Genomic DNA, 23031 nt, shown 5'->3' with positions numbered 1-23031 from the left:
ACTGGTACCTCCTGCGGATCAATCACATGACATATCACATGGTATAACTATTAAAATAACATTACATTTAAAAAAACTTTACATAGTAAAACATATTTACAATGGAGAATCAAGTGCAGGGGGCCTTGGGGACACTGAAGGAGGCTGCCTGACTGAACAGCAGGAGCATGGGGTAATACCTCCCATACTGGGCCACCACACACACACACACACATATATATATATATATATATATATATATATTATTTAATATGTCATCAGATTTTGACACAGTATTAATGTGGATATCACAGTTAAAGGATTATTACAACAAAATACTATTATAATCTATTTACTAAATAGATGACCTCAGAGATCCACACCAATCACCAAAATAAGGGGCCCTGTCACCAGTAGTTCTATGCACACTACATAATTTTTTCTTCTAATAATATGCCTTCCAATCCTTCCTCTAGCCCAAGCACAAGTCCTCCAGGACATCCATATACTGTAACTGCTTCTGACTTCATAGATAAAGCATCCCTGCCCTGCTCTCTCCTAGGCCCTTACATGAATCCTTCTCTATGACTACTACATGTATGACTACTATGAAAAGATACTAGACTCCATTGTAAATGAGACCAGATAGGTAACATCATTTGGAAAAGCAAGGGTAATGATACAGTACAATAATATCATATGGCATGTTGGATCTCTATAATTCATATCTAGTGACAAAGTAACTTTGAAAAAAATATATAGCATAAAATTCAACTAGTAGCTAAGATACTTTATACGTTTGATCATTGTTGTTTCTCTTGTTTGCAACCTTTTAACCTCAAGGGCGTACTTTTTATGAACCAGTGCTCATAATTCAAATCTAGGAAAAGCCAAACTAATGTTTGTGAGTCTATGTATCTTATAGTACCAAAAAACAGCTGCCACTGGAAACAAGATGCACTCCACTAGATTTACAACAATATCTTTATTAATACAAAACAACAGATCAAGTTAACAGACATATTAAAACCATTTAAAAGGCTCCTGAAGAGCCTCAGAGCAGGGCCATGACCCCCTGCTCCGGGTAAATGACCCCGTCCTACTGAAGATGTAATATTAATAAATGGTGTCAACCCAATGTGGCTGCACAAGACAAAATAAGGGCACAGTAAAAACCACAATAATGTAGCATAAGGAATGTTTCTATCTAGAATGCAATGATAGCCTATAATACTGCCCTATTGCCAATATACAATACCACACGTAAATGTACTCCACATGGGCCTACGACACAGATGCTGTGACAGGGGACCGGGTTACTAAACCCCACGCGTTCCGTCGCAAGGCGACTTCCTCAGGGGTGTTGTAGTCACTGTGTGTAGAACCTACTTATATACTAATGCGGTGGATGAAAATTTATGAAATACCTGGCAGGTGCGCTCCATATGTTCAGGCTTGGCGTAGAGGTGGGGAGATCAGTGCCACAGCACAACTCCCACTTCCTGTGTAACCTCTCAATCCACCCGTGTAGTTCCAGGAGCCTGATGCCTAATCACATGACCCGGGTCACGCGACACGCCTCTTACAACGCGTGCCATGTGACCCGTCTGCGCCAGGAAACATAGTTTCTATTGAGTAGTGCGCATGCGCTCTCCCCGTCACCACCGGGTGACAGGACATCATACTTCATCTGTAATGCGGATGAACATGGGAGCGCATGCGCAGCTTATTTTTATTTTTATTTATATTTATTTCTTATACTTTAGAAAAAAAAAAAAAAACAATAAATGAATTTATTTTCTAAAGTATAAGAAATAAATATAAATAAAAATAAAAATACCCAACAAGAATCAAATATCAAAAAATATAAAACAGGTATTAGAATTAATTTATTAATCCAAAAAATGACGGGATAATCTACAGTATATTGAGTATTAAATTTATGGTGTTAGGGATTCAACTCAACCTTTAGGAGTCACATATAGTAATATTTTCTTTGACACTAGTAGTTGGTGGCAGCACTTCTTATTGTACACATTTTTTCTTCGTTATTTTGGTGCTTTAACGTTGGTTGCCAGGGGTTACCGCAGATAAGCTGCGCATGCGCTCCCATGTTCATCCGCATTACGGATGAAGTATGATGTCCTGTCACCCGGTGGTGACGGGGAGAGCGCATGCGCACTACTCAATAGAAACTATGTTTCCTGGCGCAGACGGGTCACGTGGCGCGCGTTGTAAGAGGCGTGTCGCGTGACCCGGGTCATGTGATTAGGCGTCAGGCTCCCGGAACTACACGGGTGGATTGAGAGGTTGCACAGGAAGTGGGAGTTGTGCTGTGGCACGGATCTCCCCACCTCTACGCCAAGCCTGAACATATGGAGCGCACCTGCCAGGTATTTCATTAATTTTCATCCACCGCATTAGTATATAAGTAGGTTCTACACACAGTGACTACAACACCCCTGAGGAAGTCGCCTTGCGACGGAACGCGTGGGGTTTAGTGTCACAGCATCTGTCACAGCATCTGTCCCCTGTCACAGCATCTGTGTCGTAGGCCCATGTGGAGTACATTTACGTGTGGTATTGTATATTGGCAATAGGGCAGTATTATAGGCTATCATTGCATTCTAGATAGAAACATTCCTTATGCTACATTATTGTGGTTTTTACTGTGCCCCTATTTTGTCTTGTGCAGCCACATTGGGTTGACACCATTTATTAATATTACATCTTCAGTAGGACGGGGTCATTTACCCGGAGCAGGGGGTCATGGCCCTGCTCTGAGGCTGTGTTGTGGCTCTTCAGGAGCCTTTTAAATGGTTTTAATATGTCTGTTAACTTGATCTGTTGTTTTGTATTAATAAAGATATTGTTGTAAATCTAGTGGAGTGCATCTTGTTTCCAGTGGCAGCTGTTTTTTGGTAGTATGATGTATTGCACTGAGTTGCACCCACATCTATATATTATATTGCGGTGAGCCCCCCCATATTGCTCTCTCTTATGTATCTTATAGTGCATAACAGTATCCTGCAGGCCTTAAAGGGGTATGCCAGGCCAAAACGTTTTTATATATCAACTGGCTCCGGAAAGTTAAACAGATTTGTAAATTACTTCTATTAAAAAATCTTAATCCTTCCAATAGTTACTAGCTTCTGAAGTTGAGTTGCTGTTTTCTGTCTAACTGCTTTCTGATGACTCACGTCCCGGGAGCTGTCCAGCACCTATGGGGATATTCTCCCATCATGCACAGCTCCCGGGACGTGACATCATCATTGAGCAGTTAGACAGAAAACTTCAGAAGCTAATAACTATTGGAAGTTGTTTAATAGAAGTAATTTACAAATCTGTTTAACTTTCCGGAGCCAGTTGATAAATAAAAAAAGTTTTTGCCTGGAATACCCCTTTAAATAGCAGCTGACTGGCATTGCCTGTTGTTCAGCTTTATTTACCTATGCTTATATAGCATCCAAATATTCCACCACGCTGTTGAGTAAAAAGTACTCAGCTCACTTGGGCAGCTTCCAGCTGACCTTATGTAGGACAAAACCCAGGGGCATAGCAGTAAAGGGTGCTGAGGGAGCAGTCGCACTGGGGCCCTGGTCCCATAAGAGACCAGTATTATAATTGGCACATGGGACCCTGTTGCAGATTTTGTATCAGGGCCCACAAGCTCTGACAAAACCCAAACATAACAGGAAAAAAAGATAGAAGTCTAGAGTAGACATATCATTACAGACATCACAGGACTGGTAGAAAGTAACATGTTTGAAGACTAAAACCAAGGGCACAACTGGTGCCTGAAATCCACCACTTTCTGACAGTCCTGTGATATATGAAGTAAAAAAAACATTGGAAATATTAATAATACTTCTGCGCTAGATTTCTACCTTGTTTGCCTGTTAAAGTGATGTAGTTTGGCATCTACCAGCTGCTGATACAGGATAAATCCAATACATACTCACTGTAACTGGACATTCCCCTACCAATTATGTTGGAAATACTAGGAATAATTGTAAATTTCGACTCACCATTTTATTCTGTACGTCTCTTACTGCTTGTCTAATTTCATACAGGGCAAATGCAGAGAAAAACCACTCCCAGTTGGTACAGCATTCTGTTATTGGGGGAAAATGACACACTGGTTGAATTCCTCAAAACCACACACATGTATTCAGACATTTCTCTAACTGAAAAAAAAAAAATTTCATTTACCCAAATGGATTTCTGAAAATGTCATGGCCGTAAATGTTGGTACCCCTGAAATTTTTCAAAAAAAATAAAACAAGTATTTCTCACAGAAAAGGATTGCAGTAACACATGTTTTGCTATACACATGTTTATTCCCTTTGTGTGTATTGGAACTAAACCAAAAAAGGGAGGAAAAAAAGAAAACTGGACATAATGTCACATCAAACTCCAAAAATGGGCTGGACAAAATTATTGGCACCCTTAACTTAATATTTGGTTGCACACCCTTAGGTAAAAAATAACTGAAATCAGTCGCTTCCTATAACCATCAATAAGCTTCTTGCACCTCTCTGCCGGAATGTTGGACCACTCTTCCTTTGCAAACTGCTCCAGGTCTCTCTTATTGGAAGGGTGCCTTTCCCCAACAATTTTAAGATCTCTCCACAGGTATACAATGGGATTTAGATCTGGACTCATTGCTGCCACTTCAGAACTCTCCAGCTTTGTTGCTTTTCTGGGTGCTTTTTGATGTATGTTCAGGGTCATTGTCCTTCTGGAAGACCCCAGATCTCGGACGCAAACCCAGCTTTCTGACACTAGGCTGTACAGTGCGATCCAAAATCCATTGTTAAAGGGGTATTTCGGGCAAAAACATCTTATCCCCTATCGAAAGGATAGGGTATAAGATGTCTTATCGCGGGGGGCTTGCCGCTGGGACCCCCCGCGATCTCCCAGCAGCAGCCTGCATTCTATGCGTAGCTGCGTCTGCAGTTTCGGGGAAACCTCCGGGTTTCCGAGACGGGGACATGATGTCACACCACGCCCCCTCCATTCATGTCTATGGGAGGGGGAGTGGTGCGACGTCACGTCCCCATCTCGGAAGCCCGGAATACCCCTTTAATCCTCAGATTTTTTTTTTTTTTTTCATATTCAAATTTTTATTGGGTATTTTCAACAAAATATATTCGCAATACTGCAATATCATAACTAATCCTCAGATTTTATGATGCCTTGCACACATTCAAGGCACCCAGTGCCAGAGGCAGCAAAACAACCCCAAAACATCATTGGACCTCCACCATATTTCACTGTAGGTACTGTGTTCTTTTCTTTGTAGAAGCGTTTGATGGGATTTAAAATAAACAAACTTTATTAGATAATGTTAAAAATCATATAGACATATATATTAACCCATAGACATGGGAAAATAGACAAATCCAGGGACTGGAACCATAGTGAGGGCTCACATAAGGTAAGTAGCAAACATTATCATTGTGTAGAACAAGAAAGTACAAGTGTACAATAACTTAGCAGCAAGCTTAATATATACGAATTGAAGAGCAATAAAAATAAGAACAATAAATTACCAAGTGGACAATGAGTATAAAGCAGTGGGCCCTCAGCACCCAACGTTTCGCCAGGGGTTGGCTTCTTCTGGTTCCAGTCCCTGGATTTGTCTCTTTTCCCATGTCTATGGGTTTATATTTATGTCTATATGATTTTTAACATGATCTAATAAAGTTTGTTTATTTTAAATCCCATCAAACACTTTTTTCTTGTTGTATTCCTATCTTACCCTGTGTGGGATTTGTTACCTGCATATAGGGGGCTATCTTTCTTTGATAATTATCTTTTCTTTGTAGGCCTCATTCCTTTTTCGGTAAACAGTAAAATGATATGCTTTACCAAAAAGCTCTATCTTGGTCTCATCTGTCCACAAGATGTTTTCTCAGAAGGATTCTGGCTTAATCAAGTTCTTTTTGGCAAAATGTAGTCTTGCTTTTTTATGTCTCTGTGTCAGCAGTAGGGTCTTTCTGGGTCTCTTGCCATAGAGTTGACACTGATGCTCCCTGAGCCTGCAGGACAGCTTGAATATCTTTGGAACTTGTTTGGGGCTGCTTATCCACCATCCGGACTATCCTGCCTTGACACCTTTCATCAATGTTTCTCTTCCATCCATGCACAGGGAGATTATTTACAGTGCCATGGGTTGCAAACTTCTTGATAATGTTGCGCACTGTGGACAAAGGCAAATCTAGATCTCTGGAGATGGACTTGTAACCTTGAGATTGTTGATATTTTCCCACAATTTTGGTTCTCAAGTCCTCAGACAGTTCTTTTCTCATCTTTCTGTTGTCCCTGCTTAGTGTGGGACACACAGACACACAATGCAAAGACTAAGTGAACTTCTATCCTTTTTGTATGCTTTCAGGTGTGATGTTTATATTGCCCACACGTATTACTTGCCCCAGGTGAGTTTAAAGGAGCATCACATGCTTGAAACAATCTTATTTTCCCACAATTTTGAAAGGGTACCAATAATTTTGTCCAGCCCATTTTTTTGAGTTTGGTGTGACTTTATGGCCAATTTGCTTCTTTTCCTCCCTTTTTGGGTTTAGTTCCAATACACACAAAGGAAATAAACATGTGTATAGCAAAACATGTGTCACTGCAATCCTTTTCTATGAGAAATACTTCATTTTCTAGAAAAAATGTCAGGGGTACCAACATTTACGGCCATGACTGTATATGCATTTTGACTGGCATTAATCACTGTTTTAATTTTGACACATGTCACTATGCAGTGCATAGAGTAGAGACATAACACTACCCTCAGTAATTATAGCCCATAGTCCCATTATTACTGCTTATCAGGTGCAACTTACCATTGAAGAGAGGCCTCTTCAACTTGTCATTATCCCAGCAGCGTTGGGTAAATTCAGCTGCCTCATGTAGATATTTAACTGACTTCTCATTTTCCAGTACCTTAAGACATGGACGCTGGCCAAGAGGAACAAGTTCACGTATCAAGATAGATTTGTCGACTGAAGGAGAGATATAAATATGGTCAGCCTTCCTTATTTTAGTTAGTATATATCATTAGAGAAATAAAATGTATGATAACTCTGTCGGCATCTGTAGATGTGTATTACATGCAGTACTGCCAGAAATGTTGTGTCCAATCTGCATACTTTTTCTTATCTTATACTTGTTTTTGTCTGGTCAAATGAATACAAGTGAGAGACTCTACTCTATGAGGGCCATATGCCCTAATATAGTATATATGGACTAGGGTTATCTTTATGAGACACCTGTAATTCTAACCTAGGGGAATGTAGGGGGTAGGGGGTGGGGCTACGCTTAAGAATGGCACATGACAGTGGCATGATACACTTGGTGGTTGCAGAAAACACATAGCAGCACTATATGCTTTATGGTTACATGTCAAACTGAAAGAGGTTATAAAGGAAAAAGAAAAACAGACCTAATACTTTCCCAAAACTGCACCATAACTTCCTTCAGGCTGTGTGTGGTTTTACAACTGTGCTCCTTTCACTTCAATGGAATTGAGCTGTAATAGCACCCGCAGGACAGGTGTGGTGTTTTTTATTTATTTAAATTTTTAATATAAATTAGCTATGTTTTTTTTAAAACCTGAATAAGGCTGGGTTCACACCACGTTTTTGCAATACAGTTTCCTTAAGCGTTTTCAATTTGAAAACTGTACGGAACCGTATTGAAAACTGTATGCATTGGTGACTCTTCATTGAAAACCGTATGCATTGGTGACTCTTCATTGAAAACCGTATGCCAAAAGATGCATCTGGTTGTGTCCGTTTTGCATCCTGTACGTTTTTGTCAGTTTTTTTTCCGTATCCAAAACCGTAGCCTACCATATTGAATTGTATACGTTTTTTTTTAACATGGAAGTCAATGGGAACCATACAGTACAGTATGTGCGTACGGTTTCATACGGTTTTCATCATATGTTTTTTTTTACTTTCTTGGAATTTCATTCAAACAAATAAAACTTTATTCATAATGGTGTAAAAAGTCAAAAAACATATACTTTTCTTCATTAAAAAAACGGATGCAACCGGACATCATTTTTCAAACCGTATACGTTTTTAACCGTATTAGGATTAAAATTTGTACACACGTTTTGATACAGTTTAGTCAGGTTTTGAGGAATCTGTTTTTTTAAATCAAAAACCTGATTCTGGAACTGTATCGCAAAAACGTGGTGTGAACCCAGCCTAACCCATTTATTATTTCAAACACTTCTGAGCACTCCCACTACAAGGGACCAAAGTCAAGTTATGGCCAAGTAATGACTTGTTTTTTCCGTATCATACAGTGCCACTGTGGGTCACTGGGAAGCTGATTACGTTCAGGTCACTAAATTGAATGGGTTCCTGACTATGGAGCATGGATACGTCAGCATCCCATTTTGAGCTCTTCCTGCTATATGTGCACCTCAGAAGCATAAATCATGATGATAAACACAACATCTCATATAACCCATTCATGTATGTAAATAATTCTGGAGGTTATCATGCCTGGCATTTTTTGTATTTCCTCTTAGAAATCCCACTACACAATGGCAACCCTGTCTTGCATTAAACTATGTAGCTGAAGTGCTTTAAAGGGGTTATCCAGGAATAGAAAAACAGAGCTACTTTCTTTCAAAAATTGCTCCCCGTCTGTCTCCAGGTTGGGTGTGGTTCTGCAGCTCAGTTCCATTGAAGTGAATGGAGCCAAGTTGTAGAACCACACCTAACCTGGAGACAGGCGTGGAGCGGTTTTTGTAAGAAATTAGCTGTGTTTTTCTATTCTTGGATAACCCCTTTGAGTTTACTGACTCTCCAAAGTAACCTCTTAGAAAATCCCATCTTACATTATACATTCCTACCAGGATAAGGATCTTCTCCTCTAAGCACCACTGCAGATAAAATGGCGAAACTAAAGAGAAGAAAAAAATGATAAATGATTGCTATCAATATTAACATTTGTTTACTTTAAATGGAATGTACCATCAGAAAACTATATATTATTTCATATCAGGTTTTTACAGTAAAACAAAAAATATATAAATGGACACAGCGTCCGGATGCATATAATATCAGTATCCTACGCTGTGCTGTATCTTGGACATTATGGGCCTCCACTACCTTCTCCTGACTTTCATGTATGTTCTCAAGTACCCCATTTGGCTATAGTACAAATCCCCACTATATCATTGGTGTTTTATTTTAACGATATCCCTTTCTGCCTATAATATTACGTCTATTGTTTTGGGGGACAGATTTCTGCACAGTGAATTGGGATATCCTACCAAATAAACCTTGGTTAGGTATTAATTGTATACTTTGTGCATCTCTACCTAATTTATTATTTCTTGTGGTGACATTATTAGCACAAAATAATATAGGGGGAGATTTCTCAAAACCTGTCCTGAGCAAAGGTTGCTGAGTTGCCCATAGCAACCAATCAGAACGCTTCTTTCATTTTTGAAAAAGCCTCTAAAAAATTATAGAAGTGATCTGATTGGTTGCTATGGGCAACTCAGCAACTTGCTGGACAGGTTTTGATAAGTCTCTCTCTTGGTCTTTACAGTAAAAGGGAAATGTATGTTTGTTTCTTCCTATTGCACATTTGTGTTTTTGCGACACTTTTACAGGACAATATCTATTTGTTGCTCATTCTCCTATACCCTACTCTCACCTTCAGCTAAAGACAGGTTAAAGCATATTGCTGGTGAGAACCTCAAAGGTCAAGCGTCACTGGACAGCTGTCCATTTTTTGTTTTGTTCTGTGAAATTCTGTTACTGACGTGTTGGAGGAGACTCACATCTAGACTAGGGACTTCTAGGGTGTCTAGATGGTGTCTAGATGGTTCCAGCATGGCATTATCTTTATTAGGAGGGCAATCTTGCAGACAATAGGCAGGGACCACTTGTTATATAGGGACTGCTATGAATATTTTCCCTTTTGTCCTTTACCTATTGGTCTATTTTTATTCAATAGGGTGTTTTTGTTTATAAGATTTTATTTTATCCCCTTAAGGACAACATGTTTTTCCATTTCTGCACTTTCGTTTTTTCCTCCTCACCTGCTAAAAATCATAATGTTTTAAATTTTCCACCTACAAACTCATATGAGGGCTAGTTTTTTGCACCACCAATTTTACTTTGTAATGACACCAATAATTTTACCTTAAAATCAGTAAGACCAGAAAAAAAATATTTGTGAGGCTAAATTGAAAAAAAAACGCATTTTTTTGCTGAAAATTATACCTTCTCTTTATTCTGTAGGTCTATACAATTAAAATGATACCCTACTTATATAGGTTTGATTTTGTTTTACTTCTGTTGAAAAATTATAACTTTATGCACGAAATTTAATAGGTTAAAAATTTCATCTTCTGACCACTATAACTTTTTTTTCTCTTGTGTACGATGTGTGTGGGCTCTTTTTTTGTGCCATGATCTGAATTTTTTTATTGATACCATTTTTGTTTTGATGGGACCAAAAATATGCAATTTTGGACTTTGGTATTTTTTGTACGTATACGCCATTGAACATGCAGTTTAATTAACATTATAGTTTTATAGTTCAGACTTTTACGCATGCGGCAATACCACATATGTTAATTTTAGCTGTTTTTCATATTTTTATATATGGAATTTTGGAAAAAGAGGGGTGTTTTAAACTTTTAATAAGGAAGGGGTTAATGTGTTTTTTTTAACTTTTTTTTTTTTTTTTTACACTTTATTAATCATTAGATTCCTCATACTGATCAATGTGATTCCACATTGATCTGTGTGCTCTGAACTCGATTGATAAAGCCTGTTCCTGCCAGGCTTTATGAATCTCAGAGCCGGGACCAGAGGGACCAGAGGAACAGAGGTAAGACCTCCAGCTGCCTCAGCAGTGGATCGCCCCCCGTGATCATGCTGCGGGGGGGGGGTCGATCCAGGGAGTGTTCACAGATGTCTTTGCCATTGTCAACTTTGAAAAGAAGGACCTAAAATTCACTAAATCCTCATGACTGAGGCCTGTGTTTGATTTCGAAAGCACGTATTGGATGTTTTAAAAAATGTCAGAATTAGGAAAATATTGATGCATTCCTCAACACCTGCTATATTACAGACAAAAATTATTAAAATTGAATAAAATTACATTTTTTAATTATGCCTCCACTTGGCGTTTATTTTTAAGGGGTAAATAAACTTAACAAATGTTAATTTGAATACTACAAGGAGAGCATATTTAAAAATTGGGTTAATTTTTGGGAGTTTCTAACGTACAAATCCATGTAAAAACTGAACAGGTCCCTAAAAAAATATATATATAATATATATATATATATATATATATATATATATAAGTTTTCCTAAAATTGCTGCTAAACATCTAAGCCCTCTAATACTCTAAAAAAGTAAAAGAATGTTTAACAAATGATGCCAAAATGTGAATTAATAACTTAGTTATTATATGTTTTTCATAAAAAAGGTAAATGTATCGACCAAAGTTTACCACTTGCCAGGGACGTTCATAAAATTCATGGGGCCCCATAGCAAAAATCAGAGTTTAGCCCTTCCCTGCACCATTATTTTAAGATAAAGTCTCCAGCCTTATGCTATAATAATGTCTGGGCATAATAAAGGGGTTTTCCGGCAAAAAGTTTTTTCTCTACATTTTTTTTTTTTTATATGCTCAGATTGCCTGCTTATACACACAAAACCTATAAATCTTTTATTAAAATTTTAAACATAACAATAAATAATTACAAAAAATAAACATACTATATCTGACCAGAACATAACAATATAATGAATCATAAGACCAAACATAAAACCAACACCATAGCATAAAATACACCCTCACACATATTCCTCCACGCAAACAAAATTATATATAAAAGTTACAAGACATTTTTCCTATAATGCCCATAACATATTAATAAACTATATACCGTAATGTATACCCCTAATGAATTCCCTGGCCAAGTTGCAATATCAAAAAAACTAAATAATTACGCAAAACGCAAAACCAGAATGAATAATATACAAACCAAGACAAACTAAATAACACCACTTTTTTTTTTTGCCCATCAGTTGGTCCCGTATCTCCTGCCCCCAGAATATGTTACCAGATGACCATAAACCATTCCAGTATTTTCTGTATAAAGTCCCATACAAAAAAGTGAAACAAAAAAACCCCCTGTACTTACCTACCTTGCTCCCCCACAGCCTGCGTTTTTGTGGTGCCTAGTGTCTGCCGCATGGACTTTCTGGTGCTGTGGTCAGTATGTCACATTGCTGCTCAGCCAATCACTACACTGGTTGAGGTGGGACACTACTGTGGCTGAGTGGCAGCGTGTCACACCAATCCCAGCAGCAGGAAGTGAAGTTCAGTGGAGACCGGGTGATTTGGTCGACACAACAAGATGGAAGCTGTGGGGGAGTGATGAAGGTAAGTACAGTTTTTTTTTTTTACTTTTTTGTTTTGTTGAAGTGTATCTTCACAACCATACAAATGTTTAATATATTAATCATTGTTAATTTACCTGTAAACATCGGTTGATGGGCCTGGCTGATAGCCTGCTTGAAAAGCTTCAGGTGGCATGTACTGCAGAGTACCTCCAACCCCTTCACAGTCTTCATGTGTATAATTGGAGGTGCCTCTTGTATACTTGGACAAGCCAAAGTCTGAGATCTAAAATTGTAGCCATGTTTTAACAACATTGCAATAAAAATTTTTTGTTCAATAATGTTTACACTTTTATTACACAATTATTATTATTTTAACTGATATGTGATGGCTATGATACTAGGTAGAAATACATAAAATGGATTTGACTTTAGATTTAAAAACTTAGATTTTCTTCAGGCTAGGCTAGGTTTCCAGATTTTTTTTACTGGTGGTTTGTGAGCCAAAGTCAGAAGTGTATTCAAAACGAATGGGAAATGTAAAGGAAGGACTTATTCTTCTCCTTCCTGCTGGATCCTTTTCTGGTTTTGTCTCAAAAACTGCAATGGCAGTTTTCCAAAAAATGCCAGTAAAAAACCTGTGTGGAAACTTAGCCATACACCCAGCATCAAGGGGGCTGTGATCATTTTGCTCTTGTTCATACATGCTTCTGCTTTTTTCATCTAAAAAATTTAACTTTTTGTTTACACTGTACTGATTTAGAAAAAGAAAAAGCTAGCAACTATGAATGATGCACTCCAAGAATAGAAATGTATATACAAATAAGTATCTTTATTCACATGTATAAACTGACAAAAAAGAGAGCATACAGACCTGTGACCACAGGCCTGTGACCAGGCCCGTCGCTACAGGACAGGCAAACCAAGCAATTGCTTGGGGCCCCCTGCTTGCCAGGGGCCCCGAGCAGAGCCGGTGCTTGCCCGTCCTGTAGGGACGGGGCAATTCCTCCCATCACTATTAAGGACATCCCTGTGTCCCGAAAGATGTTAACTCTCTGTGGCCCCACGTTAAGTTTAAAAACGCAGGGGCCGCCGGGTGATAGTGCACGCCGGGACGTCACTGACATCCCGTGCGTGCGCCCATAGCAACGGAGACGCAGAAGACCAGAGCATTGAGGAGGAGGAAGACGTGCGCTGGCCAGCTTGGTAAGTGACCAGAGGCACGTCATCTTCGGTGTTCCGACCACCGCTTCTCCGGTCCCGGAACTAATGCTATGGCCGGACCAGAGGAGCGGTGGTCGGAGCACTGAAGTGGGGCAGTACACAGGCATACAGCCTTCAGCCATACACTGTATATGGCTGGAGGCTGTATGTCTGTGTGGAACACTGCCAGCCTAATGTGGGGGAACACTGCCTGTCTAATGTGGGGGAACACTGCCAGCCTAATGTGGGAGAACACTGCCAGCCTAATGTGGGGAACACTGCCTAACTAATGTGGGGGAACACTGCCAACCTAATGTGGGGAGAACTATGTGGCACCTAATGTGGGGGGAAGACTTCGAGCCTAATGTGGGGAGAACTCTGCTGCACCTAATGTGGGGGGAACTCTGCTGCACCTAATGTGGTGAGAACTATGCTGCACCTAATGTGGGGGGAACACTGCCAGCCTAATGTGCGGAGAACTATGCTGCACCTAATGTGGGGGGAACACTGCCAGCCTAATGTGGGGAGAACTATGCTGCACCTAATGTGGGGGGAATTAAGCTGCACCTAATGTGGGGGGAACACTGCCTGCCTAATGTGGGGGGAACTCTGCTGCACCTAATGTGGGGGGGGAACTCTGCTGCACCTAATGTGGGGGGAACTCTGCTGCACCTAATGTGGGGGAACTCTGCTGCACCTAATGTGGGGGGTACTCTGCTGAACCTAATGTGGGGGGGAACTCTGCCGCACCTCTGCTGCACCTCGTATCGACGTTTGCTTACGTCGCACTCCCAGAATTCAAGGGCCGGCGTTACTACATCCTGACGCCGGCCCTAGAGCGTGACGTGCGTGAACATCAATGGGGGGGGGGACTCCATGTCCATTTTGCTTGGGGCCCCCAAATTCCTTCAAACGGCCCTGCCTGTGACCACAATGCAGCAAATAATGCCAGTGTACCTAAACGCTATATAACACCATATCATGAATCACTAAACAATATGTATAACGTGTAGTCTGGCTGCAGAACAATAGTTATAAATGTAAATAAATATAAGGTGCTATACTACAGGCCTGTGAAGTGCATGTGCTCCACTTGGAGCCCAATGTTCTGTTTGTATAGATGCCGGGACCACCTATATATCAGTGTGGGGGATAGCTGACCCCACATGTTCCACCTCCAGCAACGGAGGCTTCCTCAGGAGTGCACTTAGGCTCCGAGTAGCTATCATTTTGCACATGTACTTCACAGGCCTGTAGTATATAGCACCTTATATTTATTCACATTTATAACTATTGTTCTGCAGCCAGACTACACCTTATACATTGTTTAGTGATTCATGATATGGTGTTATGTAGAGTTTAGGTACACTGGGATTATTTGCTGCATTGTAGTCACAGGTCTGTTTTGGATTCGAAATATTGGAGCCTTAGTGTGATAAATATTTTTCTGTATTGTTTCTTTGCTTGGGACAGCCTCCATTCTCTTTTGTGGGTTATTTTCCATAGAGTGGGGTGGGTGTTGAAGGATTATACTCCTCCGCCAGATTATCATGTGTTTTTAAATGATTTTAATTGTCTGTATGCATTCTTTTTTGTCAGTTTATACATATGAATAAAGATACTTATTTGTATATACATTTCTATTCTTGGAGTGCATCATTCATAGTTGCTAGCTTTTTCTTTTTCTGAATCAGTTCCATGTCATTATAGAACTGGTAGCACCCAGTGAGTATTTATGGTTGTAGGTGGTGCCCGTCTTTGTATATATAATGTTCAAACTGTACAGCATCATAATTTAAGCTCTCTGATAGCAATTCCTAAGAAAGTAGTGCAACTTCCAAACAAGTGTTGTTTTGGGGATTTTGCATTACAGAAATCTGGTAGGAAGGAGTTTTAATACCACACAGTAATACTAATCTTCTTGGTGCCCACAATCGGTAACAGTGTCTACCTTTGTGTCTTCTACACAGTAATAATACCAATTTGGTCCCCCCTACAAAATATTAATTAGCATCTCTAAACACTAAAAATGTGCCCTCTCAGTTGAAGTGGCCCTTCCCTAGGAATCTGGAAAACCAGGCCATTGTCTGGATCCCTGGGGGGGAGTGGGACTCCTTCTGGGTTGGGGGCAATGACCAATTGCCAAATTTGCCTCTCTCTTCCCAACATTGACACTAATGAAAAGACCCAGAGTAAATACTACTCATTTTGTAATTTTAGGGTTTTGGTAAGAAGTTCACCTTTTAAAAAATGCAGATTAATGGAATCGCTCATTTGGTCTTTGAGGGCTCAGACTGTGTTGTCTAAAGGTTTTTCTGAAATTGTCAGTTTGGTTCAGCTTGGTTTGACGCAAACCAACAAAAAATAAACCCGTTAACATGTTTATAACACTGCCTAACAGCTCTAAAGTCCTGTACAACATTGCTTGGAATGTATTCAACTAGTTTTAAAGTGATTATTTAGGCTTAGTTATGAAGACATGCGGTAACCCATGGTAACTAACAGCTTGTTTTATGTGCTCGCAGATTTTTAAGGCTTATTATCACTAAAATAAAGCTGCATAAAGTATCCCTAGTTGTTAATAGATGCCTGCCGGTGTTAAAATGCACACGGAGGTATTGGAAGACGCAGTGGCTTTTTCCAAGTGTGCCAAAAATTTTCATTTTTTGGGAGTAGCATTAGGTTTTGAGTATGCCAAGTGAAGAAGAAAGCATGGATTTTTCCAAGCGTTCCAAAAATGTCTTTATTTGGGGTATTGAAACAGGATTGAAGTCCTAAAATAGGGAAGAAGAATCAGCTTTTGTATAAAAAGTTGAAAAACATTATACTTTTTTTCGGGATCACGGGTTGTGTATGTATAGGCCTGGTTGAAACTACCAGTTGCAAGGGTGACGGCGAACTGGTGGGGTTGCTAGAAGCCAGCATACAGCGAACGGTTTAGAAAAGGGTTTTACATTTTTTTTTACAAATTAAGCTTTTCTAATTTAACAGGCCTGGCTGGAAGTAGCAGCAACAAAAGTGATGGTGGACTAGAGGGGCTTGTGATATCCAGCTTACAGCAGGAGGAAGCATTCTAATATTAGCCAGTGTACAGCAGGAAAAGGAGGTCCAGTAGTAGCCATCATACAGCAGGAGTGTAAGGGTCATGGCAGGTAGTGGATCCTCTGGGCCTGTGTGGATGATGACGTGATTAGTGCCAGGGAGCAGAGTCTAAGGTGCCGCTGGTTTTCACCAGAGCCCACCGCAAAGCAGGATGGTCTTGCTACAACAGGCAGCATCCAGGTCGCTACCCCTGGCACGACTCATCCACAAAGGTTGCTGGGATGAAGCCTGGTACAGATGGATAAGGACAAGAAGAGGTCAGGATAGCTGAAGGTCAGGGCAGGTGGCACAGTAGCAGAGTCAGGTCATGGAACAAGGATCAGGAACGTGGATAGACAGGATCACAGGAATACAGTAGCTTTCAGTTAGGCACTAGGGCAACAAAGATCTGGCACAGAGCAGGGGAAGGTGCAGATACTTATAGACAGGGTGCAGGTGATGACACTAATTAGGGTGTAATGGCCCTTCAAATCACAGAGCTCAGACACGCACACCCTAGGCGGCAGGGGCACGCGTTCCGGGAATGAGAACATGGAAGACCAGGGTGGTGAGTGACGGGCTGGGAGTCGCATGCTGGTGCATCCCGCGATGCGAATGCCAGCAGTGAGTCTGGCCGGAACGCTGACATTACAAGAAGGTTTAAAATATTTGGTTTTTCACATTTTTAAGGCTCAGCTGAACCTAGCAGCAGCAGAGGTGAAGGCAGACTAGTGGGACTGGGCACAGGCTAGTGTGCAGAAGAAGGAAGTGGACAGGTAAAAGTTGCAGTAGCCAGCGGGCATCATGAGGAATACAAACTGAAGTTTTTTACATTCTCATGGCCTGGCTTTAAGTAGCAGGAGCAAAGATGAGGCCAATTAGAGGGCCTTGTAGTAGGCAAAGTACAGCAGGAGGAAGCAGACTGGTAAGAGTAGTATTTGTTTTGAGCTCTGGCAAAGAGATTGTCCATAATAGAAAATCTGAACACCATCGGAACACCAACAGGTCCTGATGGGTCCCATTGACTCGGAATGGGATCTGTCTAATGTTCATTGTTTTGCAGAATTTAAGTAGCGATAAAAATGATCAGCAGTATTTTTTTTCTCCGCTCATATCCCTAACAGATTCTGTAAATGGAGTTCCCTGAACAGGAGCATTGATGAGAAGAAATAACAGCTGCAGTTTTGGTAGAGCAGGGGAGAAAAGTATGACAGCTTTCTTTGTTTGCATGGGAAAGCATAGAGCTAACTATTGGCTTTTCTTGGAAGACCCCATTAAATATGTTCACAGTGCATGTTCAGGCAAGTAAAATGAGCCCCCCCCCCCCCCCCCCAGCCATTCACTCACATAGGCTGCAGGCAATGTATCAGTGTCTTCAGGCCTGCAGCCTATGAGTCAACGGGACAGGATCTCAGCAAAGGCTGATGAGATAAGACATTATTTTGCCTGCTTTGGGAACCCATGTGGCACACTAAAGGTGGCAGCACTGCATAGCAGTTGTAGTTCAATATAATTCAAACGAGAAAATAATACGTAATACAGAGATATATTGGGGCATAGCATGGCCATTTTACACCTAAATAGACATGTCAAAAACTATGTGTGAACATAGCATTAGGTTGTAATGCTTGGCCTTGTACACATTTAACAACCCTCCCCTCGACTCCTGCATCCTGTAGCAGTTATTCACCCCAGGTATGACATTAGGTTCTTGACATTTACTGTCCTCAACATCTTTAATTTACTATAAAAAGCACATCTCAATGATAATTGCATATCGCTATAATATTAACCTTACCTTTATATGAAGATCCTCAGTTAATAGAACATTTTTTGTTTTGAGGTCCAGGTGTAGTAGAGGAGTGGGCAGATTATGCAGCCAGTTCATACCTAATGTCACTTGATGAATAATGCGAAATTTCAAGGGCCAAGGAATGGGATTAACTTTCTCCATTAGGGAGAATAAACTGCCATATGACATATATTCCATCACTATACCCGGAAGGGGTTTTGCATTATCCTCCAAGATGCCATATAGGCGGATTACATAAGGATTAGAGGCAGAAGCCATCTTTTCTGCCTCCGATATAAGTTCTTTGAGACCCTGTGATACATTCCTGTAATAAATTACAAAGCACAATGATACCAGCACTCCATTTTTACTGCAATACAAGTTACATTTCTCTCTACGCATTGTATGAATGTTGCCAACATTCAAACATTCATCATAGAATTTTTGTGGCAGATTGTATACATCTTTTATTAGCCCTCATTCACACTGGCATATTACAGATAGCATGCTATGAGCCCATTCTGTAGATGATTACATGAAAGTTCCCAAATTCACATATTTTATGGATGTATTCTTCTTAGTAACAGCAGCTTCTACAAGAGATTATGGTATTTTACTGACAAATGCAAACCAATAGGTAGTGTGTTTACCGTGTTTTTGCTGCAATTTTATTAAATTGCAGTTAGGACGATTGCAGTAAAATAGCACTTACGAGGTAGCTTGTTGCTAGTGGACCTACATTGTAAAAGGGGTTTTCCAAGGTGGACAACCCCTTAAACAAGATATATTACATAACACTTTAAAGAATAATATAAGAAGCATAAAAGAAAATTTTCATATTTGATCTTTTTGTTTTGTCCGCATTAATCCCAACACTGTATAAAGCCCCTATTTATAGCAAACATTATAGTACAATTAAGCTAGGCCAGCTATTAAAAACATATCCCTTATTCACAGGTTAGGGGATAAATGTCTGATCATGGGGATCTGACCACTGGGACCCCTCATGATCTCAAGAACGAGGCTCCGACTCTCCCTGCAGAAAGCTGTGGGCCCTACCTACCGAGACGGCCCATTACTGTCGAGATGAGTATGGGGAGATTCCCTAAAACCTGCTCAGAGGAAAAGTTGAACAGTTGCCCATAGCAACCAATCAGATTGGTTCTTTTATTTTTAAAAAGACCTCTGAAAAATGAAAGAAGCAATCTGATTGGTTGCTATGGGCAACTTATCTACACTTCCTCTACCCAGGTTTTGATAAATCTCCCCCAATGTCTTGGAAGGTGAAGGTTGGGTTGCTGAGCATTCTGGAGATCGCAGGGGCTTTCAGAGGTCAGACACTCTATGGACTGGAGATATGTTTTTAATAACTGGATAACTTAAAGGGGAACTCCGGTACTTAACAATGTATCCCCTATTCACAGTATAATGTCGGATTGCAAGGGGTCTGACTGATGGGACCCCTCGATCTCTTGCCTTGCACCGTGCACGGAGTGGTGTCAACTGCCGTACAGAGCAGCTCCCGTGTATCTCCAGCTCTCCCATAGAAATGCATGGAGGGGGCATGGAGGCCACCTCTTCGTGCGGCGGTCAACACAGCTCTATGCACAGAGCAGTGGCCATTCCATGCATGGGGATAGTAGGATTTAAAGGGGAACTTCGGTACTTAAGAAATTATCCAGAATCCACAGGATAGGGGATAAGTGTCTGATCATGAGTTGTCCGACAGATGGGTTGTTACATATTGGAGTTCCCCTTTAAATTCTGCAAGGATGTTTTAAAATGGAGTGTAGAGAATGGTATATTACTGTCCCTGACTTCCCGATTGCTGCATTCATAGAGCTCATTTAGGGCTTACTGCTTGGCGTTCCTGGAGCACATGTAATCGCCAGATGCCTAGTGGCTTCAGTGAGGTGCGGGGTCTTAGCAGAGCTCAGCTCAGCAGTGAGTGTCAGGGGACTGTATTCTCCCTGTAACTGGAGTTAATATGTCAAGTGGGAAATCAGCAATAAATGTATTATTTTAATTCCCCCCCCCCCCCCAAATGTCTTTTATACGTAAGATTTAAAAAAATCTATATGTGTGTAAATGAATAATGTTTTGTTTACAGCTTTTAATTTACATTTAAAAAATAAATGAAAATGTTTCTAGTCAGGAAGGGGTTAATGAGCCCTGTCTGGTGGTGGTTAAACTTACCCTTTAAGTTTTTTAACTGCCACAGTTTCTCTATAACCATTATGCTTTGCTTTGTACACAGACCCAAACTGTCCCTCATCAATTGGGTCCCAGTCAGTTAGAAACTTGACTGGTACAAGATTATTCTTATTCATCCCTCTAGAGAGGATCGTGCCATTTCATCTGAAGAAAAGAAATGTGAGAAAAGTAATGAGAATCTTTGTAAAAATGTGGCCATTTGCTTTTACATTTTCGTTAAAGGGGTACTCCAGTGAATTTTTTTATTCTTTCATTATGCCCAGGCTGGCGCAATAAAAAAAAAATAAAAAATTTTCAACGTACTACCTGCTGCTCCCATAATGCAGCTGGAATAACCCTACCATCATCCAGTGCAGTCTTCTTCCTTCTTTGGGGACTAGACACGTTACACTGCACTCAGCTGCTCACCAGCCGCAGCGGTTTTACACTGATAGGCTGAGTGGCAGCATGATGTATCGGGCACAGGCATCAGTACAAAGACGGGGGCTAGGTCCAATACATCACACTGTCGCTCGGCCTATCACCAGCCAAGGCAGGACATTGCTGTGGCCAGCACTAAGCTGAGTACAGTGTGACACTGTGGTCCCCCAAAGCAGGAAGAAGACCACACTGGTGGATGGAAAGCGATTCCAGTGGCACCTGGGTAAGAATAATAAATAAAAAAAGTTCACCGTAGTACCCCTTTAAATTGTACCAAAAACATTGAATGGTCTTATCAATTTGTGTTGGAATAGCAGAAAAATAATAATAATAATAATAATAATGTGTATGTGCTACCAGACTGTCCTCTGATTTTAATACGCCTGAAGAGTTGTGGCTGCAATAGCCTTACCGTGGCTTCCCATTGAAGTAAAATGTATGAATGAGATTGCTATGCACGATTATGGCAGAGTAGGGAGAAGTAGCTGTGAGACAACCGATATCTCACGTATGCTTCAGTTTTATAAGTAGCCAGTATTTGTACTTACCTATGTCAGGAGAAAGGTGCAGGCTATATATTCATGCATATACAGTATACACTGTAGGTGCCTGGCTGGAAGACATTTAAAGCTAGAAATAAGTGTGAACATAGGTTACTATCTATACGAGGAAGACCCCACATCACTTTCTAAAATAAAGGGGCTCTGTTGCTCTAAGTATGGAACATAGACAGGATATTACGTATACCCTGAAGAGAGTTGTTGGGAGAAGAAAGGGCAGTACAGATAACTCCTGACAGCTCTATGACAGAGATCCCATATATACGTAAAGTACATACGGCAAATATGTGTACTGATTTACATCTGCGTTCATACAATAAGATAAAGCACTAAAAAGCCCAGCAGGTATGTCTGTCTCATTATCCAATATGCTTACACTACTTATTGTTTAGCAGATATCTATACAAAGCACCCAGAGCAGAGGCACAGAATGTGCTGACTAAACAGGAAATGAAACGTATCACAGAGTTTCTTGGAAGTCGGGGTTTACTGATGTCCCCTGTTCATTTCTACATGATATGGAGTATATCGAGTAGATGCCCCTCTGGCATTGAAGCATTTCACATATCACCACTCGAAAGTATACACGGGTAATGTAATACTCACCTAATTTTCTAGAAACACATACAGGGAAGTGTTGGTTAATGTGACGTAATGTCCTGCCCTCCCCTTAAGAGGTGTGACTGGCCAAGGATTCTTCTCTGTGCTGAACGCACACAGACTGTCTGCTGCTTCATCACCGAATATGTTCATACAGGTTCTTTTTTCCCTTTCTTTTATTGTAAATTGACCTCCTCACTCACTAAGAAGACATGTTCCAAAAGCAACCGTTAACCTTTGAGGAAAACAACTTTTCAAAAGTTCGAAAAAGTTTGGTTTGCGACAAACAGGTTCTCCTTGAACTGTAAATGAAATACGCCTCAAAACATGTGTGAGCTTTTAAGTATGTATAACACTGTATAACACTGCTAGGATCACCCAGGAATGTATTCAGGTTGTTTTAAAGTGGTTTTAAGGCTAAGTTAAAGGGGTACTCTGCCCCTAGACATCTTATCCCCCATCCAAAGGATAGGGTATAAGATGTCTGATTGTGGGGGTCCCACTGCTTGGGACCCCCGCAATGTCCCTGCTGCACCCGGCTGGTGCAGCGCCGGAGGCTTGTGACATCACGGCCATCCCACACTCGTAATGTATGGCCACGCCCCCTCAATGCAAGTCTATGGGAGGAGTGTGACGGCCTTCAAGCCCCCTCCCATAGACTTGCATTGAGGGTGCATGGCCGTGATGTCACAAGCCTCCGCCCCACATCGCCAGTCATCTTGCACAGAGCAAAGTGCATCAGATGTCTGGGGTGGGGTGCCGCAACTGCGTGAAACAA

The 23031-nt window shown here is 40.7% G+C and overlaps 1 protein-coding gene across 3 annotated transcripts in view; it reads right to left on the bottom strand.

Annotated features, from left to right (window-relative positions):
• Nucleotides 1-22379, bottom strand: part of RIPK3 (receptor interacting serine/threonine kinase 3) — a 37672-nt gene extending 15293 nt beyond the window's left edge. The window contains exons 1-8 of one of the 3 annotated variants that reach the window (XM_056528167.1): nt 22260-22288; nt 21642-21723; nt 20656-20817; nt 18466-18784; nt 12521-12669; nt 8861-8910; nt 6834-6992; nt 4008-4093 (exon numbers count right to left, since the gene is read on the bottom strand). In XM_056528167.1, the coding sequence (XP_056384142.1) occupies nt 4008-4093; nt 6834-6992; nt 8861-8910; nt 12521-12669; nt 18466-18784; nt 20656-20789 (897 nt within the window). In that variant the 5' untranslated portion in view covers nt 20790-20817; nt 21642-21723; nt 22260-22288. Of the gene's footprint in view, nt 1-4007; nt 4094-6833; nt 6993-8860; nt 8911-12520; nt 12670-18465; nt 18785-20655; nt 20818-21014; nt 21124-21641; nt 21724-22259 lie in introns of those variants that run through there. The other 2 variants (XM_056528175.1, XM_056528183.1) reach the window with 2 other exon arrangements.
• Between the last annotated feature and the right edge of the window lie 652 nt (nt 22380-23031).

The sequence above is a fragment of the Hyla sarda genome, chromosome 1, assembly GCF_029499605.1.
Source record: "Hyla sarda isolate aHylSar1 chromosome 1, aHylSar1.hap1, whole genome shotgun sequence".
NCBI lineage: Eukaryota > Metazoa > Chordata > Amphibia > Anura > Hylidae > Hyla > Hyla sarda.
The sequence above is the reverse complement of the archived record's forward strand: the minus strand, read 5'-3'. Positions and strand labels throughout refer to the sequence as shown.